The 15262-nt window shown below is 41.2% G+C and overlaps 1 protein-coding gene across 1 annotated transcript in view; it reads right to left on the bottom strand.

The window, feature by feature from the left end:
• The window catches only part of nudcd1 (NudC domain containing 1), a 56444-nt gene that overhangs the window by 25631 nt on the left and 15551 nt on the right, over positions 1-15262 (bottom strand). Inside the window, exon 6 of the mRNA XM_026156004.2 lies at positions 9129-9336. Within this exon, the coding sequence (XP_026011789.1) occupies positions 9129-9336 (208 nt within the window). The remainder of the gene's footprint in view (positions 1-9128; positions 9337-15262) is intronic.

The following is a 15262-nucleotide window of genomic DNA, read 5'->3' as shown; positions in this document are numbered from 1 at the left end:
CAGTCCATTTACCATTTATCTCTGCCTAATATTTACATTTTTCTAAAGTATGAAAAATATGAAATAATAATAATAATAATAATAATAATAATAATAATGAAGGGGGCAAATGCTTTTTCACAGCACCGAGGCTCCACAGTCACTGCAAAGTACTACGTGCTTTTTTCTTTTAAGCAAATGCAGCATAATGAACTACGTTGGTGTGTAATCGTGTTTCCTTGTAATGAAATTACCGCCGGTCACTGGTATAAATGGTGCACAGAGTGATTGTAAAGTTTCACATTTCACAACATGCAGCTTAACAGTGTCAAAACACAGTGATGATCATCAGTTCAATGAGCATGTCAACCAAATCGTTTTCAGTCAGCAGCAACATTATGCAATGTTAATTAAATATATCAGAGACAGTGAAGTAACAGAAGCTGGCAATTAGGCTGTAAGCATGCGATATTATGACATTCACATAAGTTTAGCTGACTGATTCAAATAAATTGAATCTGTTACAGTCAGTTGTTACAGCCCACTTTGTGAGCAGCAATATAAAAGGCCAACTGACAGCAGAGTTTACAAAATAAGAGTTTTATCTAAATAAACTTTCAGTCATTTGACTACAGAGGGGTGGCGGGTGGGGAAGCTGTGATTACGGTTTCCCAGACTGGGCCTATAACCATTTATTCTCCTTCTGCAGTCTAATGGTTTTCAGTAAAATGTTTTCCTCTTGTTGCAGTTATCTCTCACTGCGTCATTTGGGGATGATCCCGGGGCGATATGTCATAGAGAGGCCGAACTGCTGGCACCGGGGTGCACATAAGTGGTCCGCAGGTGCGCATTCGAGGCGTGCAGCAGATAAGAAGTTGCAACGTGCGTTTGCGTACATATAAAAGGCACTGTTTTTGTCCGCTAGAGTGGGATTTTGTGGCATATTCTGCACCACATCTCTGTGCGGTCATCATCTGTTTGAAGCCAGCTCACCTCCTGCAACCACTTTTCCGAGAATAGGCACTTCTTTTTGCGGTTCAGACTCCTTCTGACATTTCTTTGGAGGTGGAGGAACACCAAAGTGCGTCCCAGGGCAGCTGTGGCTACAATGTAGCTTGCTATCGCCAGTGTGTGAATGTGTGTGTGAATGGGTGGATGACTGAATGTAGTGTAAAGCGCTTTGGGGTCCTATGGACTAGAAAAGCGCTATACAAATGCAGGCCAGGCAGGCCAAAGTAATTGCTTAAAGTAGCTTCTTCGACATCTTTAAGAGTTCTAAACAAATGTCTATCCCCCTCCAGAAAATCTTATGTACGCAAACTTGCAACTTCTTATCTGGTGCCCGTCTTTTATTTTGACAGCGAATGCGCACCTGTGGACCACCTATGTGCATCCCTGTGCTGGCATACTGCCTCCACAATGGTCTTGCTGTGCGCACCACGTTATAGAAAGTCAGGAGGTGTCATACAATCTGACACTACACCAAAGCAGCCATGACATTACTTTTGGCAAATGGCCCCACGCTCAAGGACAGCAAAGGCAACATGAAACTTTGTGTTAACAAAATTATCCCAATGCACGGCCCAAAGACTTGCACTGCCTGGGTACAGCCAGCAGGGGGCTGCACATGGATACAAGCATCTCTAAAGACAAGTTTGAAGCTGTTTAGTTGAAAAGCAAGAAGACCTTCTGCTCACAGCTGATGTCACCACTGCTGTCACCTCAGCCAAGTGAAGGTTAATTTTAATCTGATAGGTTCTGCTGTGAGGCAGGCAAGGCAGAAACCAGAGACAGAAGGCAAAACATGGACGCAGAGGGAAGAGAATGGGGATGCAAAAAGGGTATAAACAACGTCCCAGTAATTTAACGCACAGACAACCAGAACATAAAGAAAACAAAAGACCAGAATCTCAACAATACAGAACTATAATGCAAAGATAATCAAAACAAGAAAACCCATGAATGTCCGCATAACTCAAAAGTGTGGACCAACAACAATTTGCCTTCTACCAACAATACATGAAAAGCCTGCAAACTAAATGCTTTCTGTATATAAGAGACCTAGGTTTCAGTAAGATATTGCTAACCATGGTCCACTTTATCATTGCTCACTCACTGAATCCAAGCGTAATATAGCACAATGTACCTCATGAAGAGATCTGCCTCGGTTTTCTGAATGACATCACTCCCTCTATTCTGATTTTACTGATAAAAATAGTGAACTTTCTACAGCGTTCATCTGTGTGCGCACACTGCAGCTTCTCTCTGGCCTTCAGACTCCGGTCTCATTCTTACTCTATTGTATTGCTGAACGTTATGAAATCAGTCTATATTTGGGCAACAATGAGAAGATATAAAAGAGACAAAAAAGGCAGCTTCTTAATTCACTTCAGGGCACATGGAAGAAAAATGGTGCTCAGCTGTCTGTCTATGAAGCGTATAACACACTAGTACTGAGAAAATGTTCAATCGAAACAATGGAAGAACAATTGGGGGGGTGTTTTCAGGTATTTGCATTAAATACAATAATTAAAATTCAGTCTGCAAAGAAACAAAAATACAATTTCACATTTTTTTAAAACAGGAAACAAATAAACTGTGTATTTTGTTGTCTACCATAAACTGTTACGGACAACAGTCAGCACTGCCGACAGAGGTGCGATTTCTGTAAGATATTCCGAGCTCAGAAGAACTTCCGGATATGAACTTCATCCCAACCTCACACACACAGAATAAAAGAAAGTGACACTGATGGTAAAATGTATCTCTGAGAGATAATCAGGCTTAGAGAATACAAAATAAAATGATAGCTTCTCACATTCACCTCCATGATTTAGTTTTGTTTTTTTTCTCTGGTCACAACAAAGACAGACAGACAAATGCATTCATACTCCCTGCCTCTCAGATACAAGAGCCTTTAAAGTTATCAAGGATTATCAGAAATAGACTGTGTAACGTGGTTTCACACTGAATGGAGCACTGGAGGACTTGTATTGAAGGAACAGGAAGCAAAGATGGTAATAAAAATAAAAGGTTTTATACCAGAGGATGTGACTCAACTCATATTGAGTACTGGATCAGCAGAGCCAATTTATATGAAAAGTATTCAGCACTGACTGAATCATAGTGGATGAAGTTTGTGTTTGTCAAATGATGGACGGAAGATGTTACAATACCCTTAGTCAAGTTTAAATTAGTTTAATTTAAACGGGAACGGGAATGAGGATCAGCACCTCCAAATCTGAGACCATGGTTCTCAGCCGGAAAAGGGTGGAGTGCCCACTCCGGGTCAAGGATGAGTTCCTGCCCCAAGTGGAGGAGTTCAAGTATCTCGGGGTCTTGTTCGCGAGTGATGGGAGAAGGGAGCCGGAGATCGACAGACGGATTGGGGCTGCAGCTGCAGTAATGCAGACGCTGCACCAGTCCGTCGTGGTGAAGAGGGAGCTGAGTGTAAAAGCGAAGCTCTCAATTTACCGGTCGATCTACGCCCCTACCCTCACCTATGGCCACGAGCTGTGGGTAGTGACTGAAAGAACGAGATCGCAGATACAAGCGGTGGAAATGAGCTTCCTCCGAAGGGTGGCTGGCCTCTCCCTTTGAGATAGGGTGAGAAGTTCGGCCATCCGGGAGGGGCTCAGAGTAGAGCCGCTGCTCCTCCACATCGAAAGGAGCCAGCTGAGGTGGTTCGGGCATCTGACAAGGATGCCCCCTGGGCGCCTCCTGGGTGAGGTGTTCCGGGCATGTCCCACCGGGAGGAGGCCCCGGGGCAGACCCAGGACATGCTGGAGAGATTATATCTCTCGGCTGGCCTGGGAACGCCTTGGTGTTCCCCCGGATAAGCTGGAGGAGGTGGCTGGGGAGAGGGAGGTCTGGGCCTCTTTGCTTAAGCTGCTGCCCCCGCGATCCGGCCTCGGATAAAGCGGATGAAGATGGATGGATGGATGGGAAGTCTGATTTCTGAGAAAAGCTCCGTAAAGCCTTTTGTGGCTTCAAGATAACAAATGTGATCCAGCTCGCTTGTTGAGGATGACAATTGGGAAACTAGACAACATGTGGACATCGTGTACTCCTGCACTGATAGGAGTCACTTTTCTTTTCTTTTCTTTTTTTACTGTCAGTCATAACTCAAACAGTAACACGCGGGTGGAAGAATATTTTGCCGCAAGAGAGATTGGAAGGCTTGGCCCCAGGTCTTCACTGACCAAGAATATTTTAAGTGAGTGTCAGCGTTTCACTACTTCCTGCCTGAGTTTAGTCCTGCTTTCCTTATCCGACACTTTTGTGAAAGCTCTGCTTACAGGTCTGCATGCAGAAGTTTGTCCAATTCAAGGTGCCTCTTTCCCAGCGGCCCCAATTTATTAATAAATAAATATTCTTGAATAACTCAAAGCCAGGCTCATTACCTAGAAGCAATTTCAATTCAATTTAATTCAATTTGCCTTGAAACACATAAGCAGGAGCTACTGACCCTGAAAGCACAGCTAGCGGGGTCACCGAAGATATAATAACACTCAGTGAGTCTGCTAAACACTGTCAAAAAAATCCCACATAATGTGATTCAGTGTTGTATAAAGAAAACTGAAAATAAAGCCCAAAAAGCAACTGAAAGACAATTTTCTATGCAATACATGGATTAGATCATGTTTATGTTACATTTGTTATATATGTTATACCCCAGGATCTCAAAGTGGTGCTTTTGGGCCAATGGCAACCCCAGAAGTGTGAGAAAGAAGAAAATTGCATTACTGTACATTTCACTCATCTATGCTGGTGTCACATTATGATACTGCAGAGCAGTTTATGACAAAGGGAGTTTTTCTCTTTGGTTTCATCTGTTCACTTGTAGCCTTCAAAGCAGACTGAACTTATGTAACACTGAAAGTTTCAGTTGGTTTCATAACATTTAACATCTTATTCTTCTTTAAAATATATATAAAATAGCGCAAAAATGAAACATCATACACTGAATTGAGACTTATAACCATAATAAACAAAATATATTATGTTTCCAGACATCATCATGACAAATAACTTTTCCAGTCCTGAATTTCTTTATTGTGTACTACACCAGCGGTCCCCAACTCCCAGGCCACAGACCGCTTTGGTACCAGACCGCGAGAGTTCAAATTCAAATTCAAATTCAAATTTTATTTGTCACACACACACAACCATACACAGTATGACATGGGGGTGAAATGCTTGTAGCTGTACAATGCCCGACCATTAAATGACAGAAGAAAAGTTTTACAATATTTACAATTTACTACAAAAATTTACAAATTAACTTAGGAATTTACAGTAAAGAATGTGCAAATAGCAGAAGAGATTATAAAGATAAGGATTATAAATTATAGGAATTATAGGATTATAGGAAATGTGTGGTGGTGCGTGTGGTGACGTGTGTGAGAGTCCAGTCTTATAGTGATGTGTTGGGAGAGTCCAGTCCTACACCTGGTTCAGGCCCCGAATAGCCTGGGGGAAGAAGCTCCTCTTCATTCTCTCTGTTTTGGCCTTAAGGGAGCGGAAGCGCTTCCCAGACCTCAACAGTGAGAAGAGTCCATTGTTGGGATGGGAGAGGTCCATCATAATCTTCCTAGCTTTGGACTTGCACCGCTTGGTGTAGATGGACAGCAGGTCAGGGAGCTCTGATTGAATGATGCGTTCTGCCGAGCGCACCACCCTTTGCAGATCTCGTCTGTCCTGCTTGGTGCTGTTCCCAAACCAGGTGCAGATGTTTGACGTCAGGACGCTCTCGATGGTGCAGGAGTAGAAGTTCTTGAGCACCTTCAGTGGCAGATGGAAGTCTCTAAGTCTTCTGAGGAAGAAGAGACGCTGACGGGCTTTCTTAACCAGGGTGTTGATGTGACAGGACCATGACAGATCCTGAGTGATGTGGACACCCAGGTATCGGAAACTGTCCACTCTCTCCACTGGCGTGCCACTGATGATGAGGGGTTTGTAATTCCTCGCCTGCTTTGTAGTGAAGTCCACGATCAGCTCCTTAGTCTTGCTGATGTTTAGGAGGAGGTTATTCTCCTGGCACCAGGTCTCCAGGTTCCTAATCTCCTCCAGGTAGGCCGTCTCGATGTTGTCGGAGATCAGGCCCACAACAGCAGTGTCGTCAGCAAACTTGACAATGGAGGTGGTGTCGGATGTGGCTACACAGTCATAAGTGTACAGTGAGTACAGCAGGGGGCTTAAAACACAGCCCTGAGGCACTCCAGTGCTGAGTGAGATGGAGGGGGAGACTTGTTTTCCTACCCTCACTGATTGGGGTCTGTCTGTGAGGAAGTTGAGGATCCACTGACACAGTGATGAGCTGAGTCCTAGATCCGTCAACTTGGTGAAAAGCTTAGAGGGAATTATTGTGTTGAATGCTGAACTGTAGTCCACGAACAGCATCCTAACATAATTCCCTCTGCCAGTGTCCAGGTGACTCAGGGATGTGTGGAGCAGGTGAGATATGGCATCGTCTGTGGAACGATTAGTCCGGTAAGCAAACTGAAGTGAGTCGATGGTGGGAGGAAGTGAAGAAGTGATGTGATCTCTCATCAGTCTTTCAAAACACTTCATCACAATTGAAGTCAGTGCTACTGGACGGTAGTCATTGTGGCAAGCGGGCTGTTGTTTCTTTGGAACAGGGACAATAATGGACCGTTTGAAGCACGTGGGAACCACAGCTTGGGCCAGGGAGAGGTTGAAGATCTCCGTGAACACCGGTGCTAGTTGATCAGCGCAGGCTCTAAGGACCCGGCCAGGGATTGCATCTGGTCCTGCTGCCTTCCTGGTGTTCACCCTCCTGCTCTGTGATGACGAATGCATTTTCTTCACTGGTGCACTCCGAGCGCGCACAGCCGTTTGTTGTTTTAATTGCTGCGGCGTCGAAGCGAGCATAAAACGTGTTCAGCTCATCAGCCAGTGAAGCATCTGCATTCATCATTGAAGAAGCTGGTCGTTTATATTCCGTTATAGTCCGCAGTCCTTTCCACAGGCTCCTAGAGTCGCACTGTCGTAGCTGTGACTCTAGTTTTTCCCCGTAGCTCCGCTTTGCCTTTCGGACCGCGCTGCGCACGTTGTAGGACGCAGCGTTGTATAGGTCCATATTACCGGAGACAAGCCCTTCATTGTAGGCAGCGGTGCGTGATCTCAGAGCGTCGCGGATGTTTTTATCCACCCACGGCTTCTGGTTGGGAAACGTTCGGATGATAGTTCTTTCTGCTGTGTCGTCCGCTAGTTTCCCGATAAATCCCACAACCGCTTCCGTAAACATGTTGATGTCATCAGAGCTGCGCCGAGTTGAGGCTTGGGTGTGAAATTTATGGTTTTCAGGGTTTTTATCGTTGGATCTTTTCCCGTGTTGTAGTTGTGTGTCTTATTTTGAAAGAAATATTTACGCGTTACCATAGCGACCAGAGAATATTAAGGGGCAGAGAGGAGGATGTTACTCTCAATGGACGCTGCTAATAAATTTACACAATTACCCAGTGAATTCATGTTCATTATTATATTTACAAAACACCACAGTTTTTGTCTTGGTCGTATCATTTTATTTTGTTGTAATTATCCGCGACACCTTAAAGGCCAATCTGTGAAAATATTGTCTCACATTAAACCGGTCCATGGCGCAAAAAAGGTTGGGGACCGCTGTGCTACACCATGCTGCTCAGTAGATTAAGCATATTCTCCACCAATAGCTAAAATCACAATATATAATATGCATGCTGGGCCTGACCCTAGCATTAAAAAAATTGTCTTCTATAAAATTTTGGTGAGTCAATGTGAAATGTAGCCTCAGTTCTTTGTTCTTATGAGACAGTTGTGGCACCTGGTGTGGTCTTCTGCTGTTGTAGCCCATCTGCTTCAAGGCGCAATGCGCTGTCAGTTCCTCCATGTTCTCTGCACACTTTGGTTGTAACGAGCAGTTATATGAGTTACTGTTGCTTTCCTGTCAACTTGAGGCAGATTAGCCATTTCCCTCTGACCTCTGGCATAAATAAGGCATTTTCTCCCAGAGCACTGCTGCTCACTGGCTATTTTTTATTTTGCACACTATTCTCTGTAAACCCTGGAAATGGTCGTGCAGCAAAAACCCATCTCAGCAGTGTGTGAAATATGCAGGCAAGCCCCTCTGGCACCATGCCCTGCTCAAAGTCACTTAACTCACCTTTCTTCCCCACCCTGATGCTCAGTTTCAACTTCAGTAAATCGTCTTGACGATTTCTGCAAGCCTAAATGTAATGAGTGCTGTCATTTGATTGGCTGATAAGACATTTGCATTAATGAGCAGTTGAACAGGTATACCTAATAAAGTAGTTGGTAAGCATATGGTATTAGTGTGCTTTAAAAGCATATACACGTGCTGAGGCGCCAACTATAAAAACCTATAATGAATCAATCCTGTTAATAATGTTTATAAATATATTGACTCTCAAGACAAAATTCACCAATGAAATGCTGCCTCTCTCTCTCTGATGTTTGTATTGGCACATAAACACATTTGATTTAAAACACCATTAACACGTTTAATATTAAATAAGTGGCAGGAACAATTTAAGGAATTTAATTCTTTCTTTCTAAAGCAAAAAAAATTAAATCAATCAATTTTTAAAAGCTTAATTCATTAATTCTTAATTCACCGATCCCCGGATGGTTAGAGTTTCTGACTCAACATCCAAACTCATAACATGTTTCAGGCTTCTCAAATCCCCAGAGTGCTGCATTAATCTTGTACACATTCAATATTTCATTCATGAAGATGACGACTGTGCAGAGATTTATTGTGTGCAGGTTTATATATAGTATGTGAGATATTTCTGTAATCTACTGCAGAGGTGGGAAAAAGTATTGATGCCACTATATATTGTATTACTTATCATTTTATTTTTATTAGAGCATGTACGTATTCTAACATTTTTCATTGCCAAGTGACACCTTCATGAGTCTGTGGCAGTTTTTAATTGAATGATGGTGAAGTGAACAGAAGTTAACTAATATGTTGTAGAGAGGCGGGGAAATGGCGAGCAGAGGAACAACGATGGAAATAGCGCCGTGTTACGGTACTGTTTTTATCCTACGATTTCAACTCCAAAATATAATGAAGAAAAAAAATAATCCAACTTCATCAACACTCCACATTTCAGACTGCAAACCTTTTGTCATTTTTGATGATCCAGGCGCTGGCCTCGGGGTCTACAGATGCAAACAGCTGGCCTTCCAGCAGTGGAGGGAAACCCTGAACTCCAATGGTCATGTTGTCTGCCGTCAGCCTGAACTGCACCCCCTCTTTGGTGATACCCTCGGGCATGCGCACACACAGCGTGACGTCCTCGGTCGTCTGCTGCCAAAAGTAAATGGGATCTGAATTCAAAGGGGAAAGAAATGTGTGGTGCTGAAGTTAATGATCGTCCTGAGCCAGCTGTCTCTGAGTCATACATAAAAGATCTGATAGAGTGCAGACATTGAAGGAAATTACTTTTGAATATTCAGTCAACTGCAGATAGGAGACCATTAAAATAAATGGATCATCATAGCGCAAGTGGGGATGACCAGGAATGAGCTCACAGCGAAGCTATTAAGGCAATTCGTATGCTGAATTTTAATGTATTGAATTATTAAAACCTACAAATTTCAAGTGAGATGAGTAAACCAAACAAGCATCTATTTATTTTCTAATTATTTCAACGTTTAGTTTATGCAACAACAACAAAAAACCCTTCAACTTTTGCATTATTAACAGGAAAACTAAATTATACTACAACAAAAAAGTTGTTTTGCATGTTACGTTCTGCTATATTGGGACAAAACATCGGCCACAAACAAAAAATGTAAATGAATCAACTGGTGGATCAACAGAAAGTTTTGAACGACCATTTTTTATAATGAACTAGTGGGCTATTGATAGATGGGCAATTTTTTAAAATAATAAATCTTTTTAAAAACATATAGATTTTAATAATTGCTGTCCATCATTGTTTTTTGTTTAGACTGATCCACCTGTTAAGGAGGAGACAGAGTATATATGGACAGATATACATAAGTATTCTATAATCGTTTAGATTAATAAAATAGAAAAGATATAATTTGGTCTAAAATGGGTCATGCAACATGACAATGAGCTCAAGCACAACAGCAAATTCACACCATGATGGCTAAAAAACAAAAGAATGAAGCCGCTGAACTGGCTGGCGTCCATGCAACTGCTGTGGCTGAACCGTGACTCCGAAAACCTCAATGAACTGAAGCAATGTTGTAAAGAAGAGTGGACCAAAATTCCTCATCAACAAAGCTTACAGGAACAATTACTTTAAGGTAGTAGAAGCACTAACTGACTCCCTTTAGCAGCCCTAACTACTGAACAGTGGGGCACACTCAGTTTATTACAGAGCTGTTAAGAGTTTTCACATGACTGTATGCATCCCTTATTAGATTCTTTACTTATAAAAGCAGATGTTTTTGGCATTATTTTAACATCATGATCTAGCAGAAATTCAAAAGGAGCCTCTTTAAATAACAAGTTATAATTAACAAGACAGAATCAGTTGCACAGAAGTCCACACTCCTGTGTTACAGTTCAATTTTGCCAAATTACCCTATTGCCCCTAAAATTACAAAGTAAGAGTATAAACCAGTATGTGGCTTTGGAGAATCAACACAGAAAACATAGTTTTCTGTCCTCTGTATGTGTAGTGTTTTAACAGAACAGCTACCCTCAACAGCCTCAGAGTGATTTTATATAAATGGATCACATGAAGGAAAGAATTTTACCATATTTATCATAAATGATGGAGGAAGAACTAAATTACAGCGACATTCTTGCGACTGTCATCCGTAAAACAGGCCTCATATTTATCTCTTTGCAGTGTAATCTTTGGCCTGCTTCTTTTGCTCCTCCTCCCTTGCAGATTCCACAAAACCACATCTGGTGGTCCAGTGGCCTGGTTTCCTCACCGTATCTCTTATCCATCTCCATCTTCTTATCTCTTCTTCTACAGATAGTTGCTTCACTTTTCCCCCCTAGTCTTAACTGAAGATGTTGTTATGCCAGTAGATCTTTAACCTCCTAAGACCCAAACTCTTTCATGGCATGCATTTTTAATTTCTCTTTGCTATTTGGGCTGTTTGGAACCTGATGAATGTAAAAACAAAGAATTACGTTTTGTTTTTTTACCTGATTTTTCTTTCTGAGAAAAATAAGAACAAGTGGATATCAGGCCCTTATAGAGCAAAATTTAGTATTTTGGTCTAGACAACCCAAAATGTGATGTCCACATATGTGGACCCAGGTCCTAGAAGGTTAAAATTTTCCTTAGGCAGCTGTTGATAAAGGTATGTATCTTATCTTTACATACCCTCCAAAATTTTGCACTGTAGAGAAACACTGATTCCACAGTGGAATTATTGAGTTCCAGATGTTCTCCAGCTGTAAGAATGCAGCTCTTGGTTTGCCCATTCTCACTTTTACATCCGTGTCTGTTCCTCCCTGCTTGTAACCAAAGGAACCGACTTCTTTAAGCCTGGATTCTACGAGCGTTACTCCTTCTATGTTGGAAGCATTTGTTTTCCAGTGACAATAAAATGCAATAAAGTAATTCACTTAAATTTAGTGCAACGTTCACTTGCCAAGCTAGCAGCTTTGATATGGTTTCAAGCCAGATGCTGACTCATGATTTCTTCAATGCCTCAGTATTGCTATGCTAATACAAGCTTTTATCAATGAAGCGCTGCTCTTACTCGAATGAAAGAGCCTGCCACATAAATCAAATGATTATCCATTAGCACTAATAGCGTATTTTAATACAGATCCAGATTTATTTTTCAATTTCAATTAGAGTATTTACGCAACAAGTAAAAGGAGTCAATTATAATTAGAGCGTAATGTACATTATGGTAATATGAGGAAGCTGAGGCACCGAACTGCTTTCTTTGAAGGCTTTTTTCACAACCATGACGACCACGTTTCCGCTCCAGCCTGTTCTCACCATTCCCCACGAGCCAACTTTCTGCTGCCTCTGACTCAGCACACATCAAATCTTTCCTTTCCTTCAGCTATGACGACGCCTGTGCTGTGTGGTATGCTATAATGAAACATAACACGAGTCGTCACGGGGAGCGTAACCAGCATCGGCAGTAATGCTCAGAACAGATGTACTCTGAATAAAGTGTAAGTCATAAAGAGGCAATGTTTGTTAAAAGCCTTGTTGGAGAATAGATGAGCAGCAGGCATCATGTTGTTCTTTAGATTCTCCTCTAAAAGTTCACAGATGCTTGATAAAATGACTTTGGCTTCTGAGAACATAATCATAAATGGCACAAACAATCCCGTCATAAATCTGTTTGCAGCCTTGTCCTTGAATGGTGTTTTCAAGACTTTATTTCTAAAATAAAGTCCCTTTGACTCCTTTTCATCTGTTGCTGATCCAACAGGAGATTTACGCAATATTTTCTTTCAGGCTGCAGCTTTTATCCTGTTTTGTCTGTTACCTCAGGTGAAAGGTTTCCACTTTTCTGTAATGCAGCTGCCAGGTATTTAAAAAGCAGCAAAGTACAGCAACCTGATCACTCACACAGCCCGCCTCATTTCACTTACTGAGAAAACTAAGAAATTACCCACATCCAATTTAATTTTGTGGCTATCACCACATTAGTTTGGCAAAATATGAATAAAAGTGAGAAAACTAAAGGAAATACTGCTTCTAGTCAAACTGATCATTGTTTATCGCAGGTCTTTTTAGAGCGCTTCTTAAAACAGCACCTCAAAAGTCTTTACAGAAACCACATGCTCTGCAAAAGACGAGGAAAGAAATATAAGTCTATAAAGGCAGGTTCTTAAAAATATTTTTTAAAATATGGGACAGGCAAAGCTGACCTGACGGTAATGGGCATTAGAGTTACTGAGCACAGGAGCTAAAACAGTAAAAGCCCTCTAGTACTGAACCTGGATGGTGGGACATTTAAGAGCAGCTGAGTGGTCCTGGTTCAGAAATATAAGAAGGTTTGATGCTTTAAAATACTTTCAGCGTGCTCAGGAAAACGTTTGATTTCTGAAAGTACAGGCGGCCTCGACAGGTCAAATAAAATCAGAGGGAAAAATGCTAAATATTGTCAAAAGCCTGACTCCTTCACTTTGATGTATGTTTTGTCTCTGGTTTGACAAATGAGGTTGAGGTTAAGGTTAACCTCCTATCCTTAAACGAATCTATTTCCAAGGTCGAGAGTCTCCCTCTGATCTCTCCTCCTACTACTTACATAACTTTTATATGCAGAGAACATCCTTAACCAGTGTTAAGGAATAATACCACTTCATACCATTTCAAATTGACAAGCAGCAAAGTACTGCTAATTGCACGCACACACACACACACACACACACACACACACACACACACACACACACACACACACACACACACACACACACACACAAATTTGTAGATCAATTTTTTAAATTATAGAAATCTAGCTTAGAAAACTCGCAGAATATAGAAAAAAAACATTTGTAAATAAGGCATTTCCAGTTTGTTGTATCCCTTCAGGGGTCGTCTCAAAACAAGAATGCTACAGACACATATTGCTGCACTGTTTACAGTCCTACATCGGCACCTGTCAGCTACTGAAGGTCGTTTCCATTATAATGATTCTCTTTGCCAGGCCTACATTTAACATGCACGTGTATGAAAGACATTTTTATGCTTTTCTGATTAAAATAAACAAGCCACGCCTGTCCTATTAGTAATCACCTGCAGCTGAATATCATGTCTTACTCTGTGGTTTGCACAGCTCTTAGCAGACTGAGCATGTCACATTGAAATGAACTGACTGCATGAGTTTAGAAAACCATGCAAGTTTTGTAATTCACACCTATCAGCACTATTTGGGGACTGCACACACATACTTATTGGTTCCCTTTAGTAAATCTCGCCCTTGCTATCTTGCTATGATTTTGAATGCAACCCAAAAAAAGGTTGATAAACTCGCTCTTGTCTTTCTAACTTCTTTGTCTTCTTCAGGGATCACCACAGCCCATCATCTGCCTCCATTTCACCCTATAACAATAGCTTCTTCCCCATAGCATCATGGTATAACAATCAGGTTAAAAGCTCCACTGCCCTCTCAATTAGACATCCCCCAACCTCATCAGCACCAATCACCTTTCCACTCTTCATCCTCTTCACAGGTGCTCTCACTTCCTCCTTACTCATGCTCTGCCCTTCTGAATCCCTAACAGTCCTCTATCTGTGCTCTTCTATCTCTCTCATCATTTCATGCAGATCATTTTGTTTCCAACCAAATTATTTTATTTTATTATTTTATCTTCACTTTCTTTCCTGCATCTATTTTATCTCCCCTCGCTGTGGGCGAGAAATAATGCAGTTTTTAATCCACTAAATTTGAAGCTACACTTGCTAGTTACATTTAATATTAAAGACTTCACTTGAAAAACATACAACACTCTTAATAATTCTGAGTTGAGCTTACAAACAAGCATAGTGTACTTGGTGTCTCTCGCCACGTTTCAAATGAATTGTTGGGAGTTTCATTCATTACGGACCTCATTCAACCATGTAATTAATCTGTTTGACTGACTGGAAAAAATTAAATGATCCGATATTTACACAAAAGTAAAGATTAAAGTACAAAGAAATGAATGAAAATATATGAAGCAGAACATAATTTTTTCATCTCTCCTTTCCAGTAAACTGACTCCTTGGCACCTGACATCTAGCTACCACAAACAAATGCTTCAGAGAGTTAGTTTTAACGATGTCATACTGTTATATTTTCCCTAGTACTGTTAATAATAAAAAATTTGAAGCCTCACACTTTTGCCTGTATAGTGTTTGTATTTATTTTTTTCTTGGTGCTGTTCTAACTTTAGACTTTTATAAACTTAAACAGAAGATAAAAAATAGCTTTTGCTTCAAAATGAGCACAATTTCAAGTGGGGGACCATCTCTAATAATGAGGGTTGGGTACACACCCACGACCAGAAGTTTTCATTTGAAGCCTGCTTTTTAAGCCTGAAGTTGAGAACTAAGTCCAGGGTTATGCGAGTCATTTACAGTGATGTACACTGTGAATCTATCCCCCACAATGAGACTGTCAATGCAGAGCTGTCTATAATGGCTGGTGGAGTTCAATCAGATCCACAAAATATCAACAAATTTGCCTCCAAGACATTTTACCTAATTTCCAAAACTGAAAATCAAGTTAAAGAATCATTAGTTTGACAAGCTGAAGGAGATCCAGTCTGCATCACAGAGGCATAAATGTAAAAGGGACAGAA

Source organism: Astatotilapia calliptera, chromosome 22, assembly GCF_964374335.1.
Source record: "Astatotilapia calliptera chromosome 22, fAstCal68.1, whole genome shotgun sequence".
Classification (NCBI taxonomy): Eukaryota; Metazoa; Chordata; class Actinopteri; order Cichliformes; family Cichlidae; genus Astatotilapia; species Astatotilapia calliptera.
This window is presented reverse-complemented; position numbering and strand designations above follow the sequence as displayed.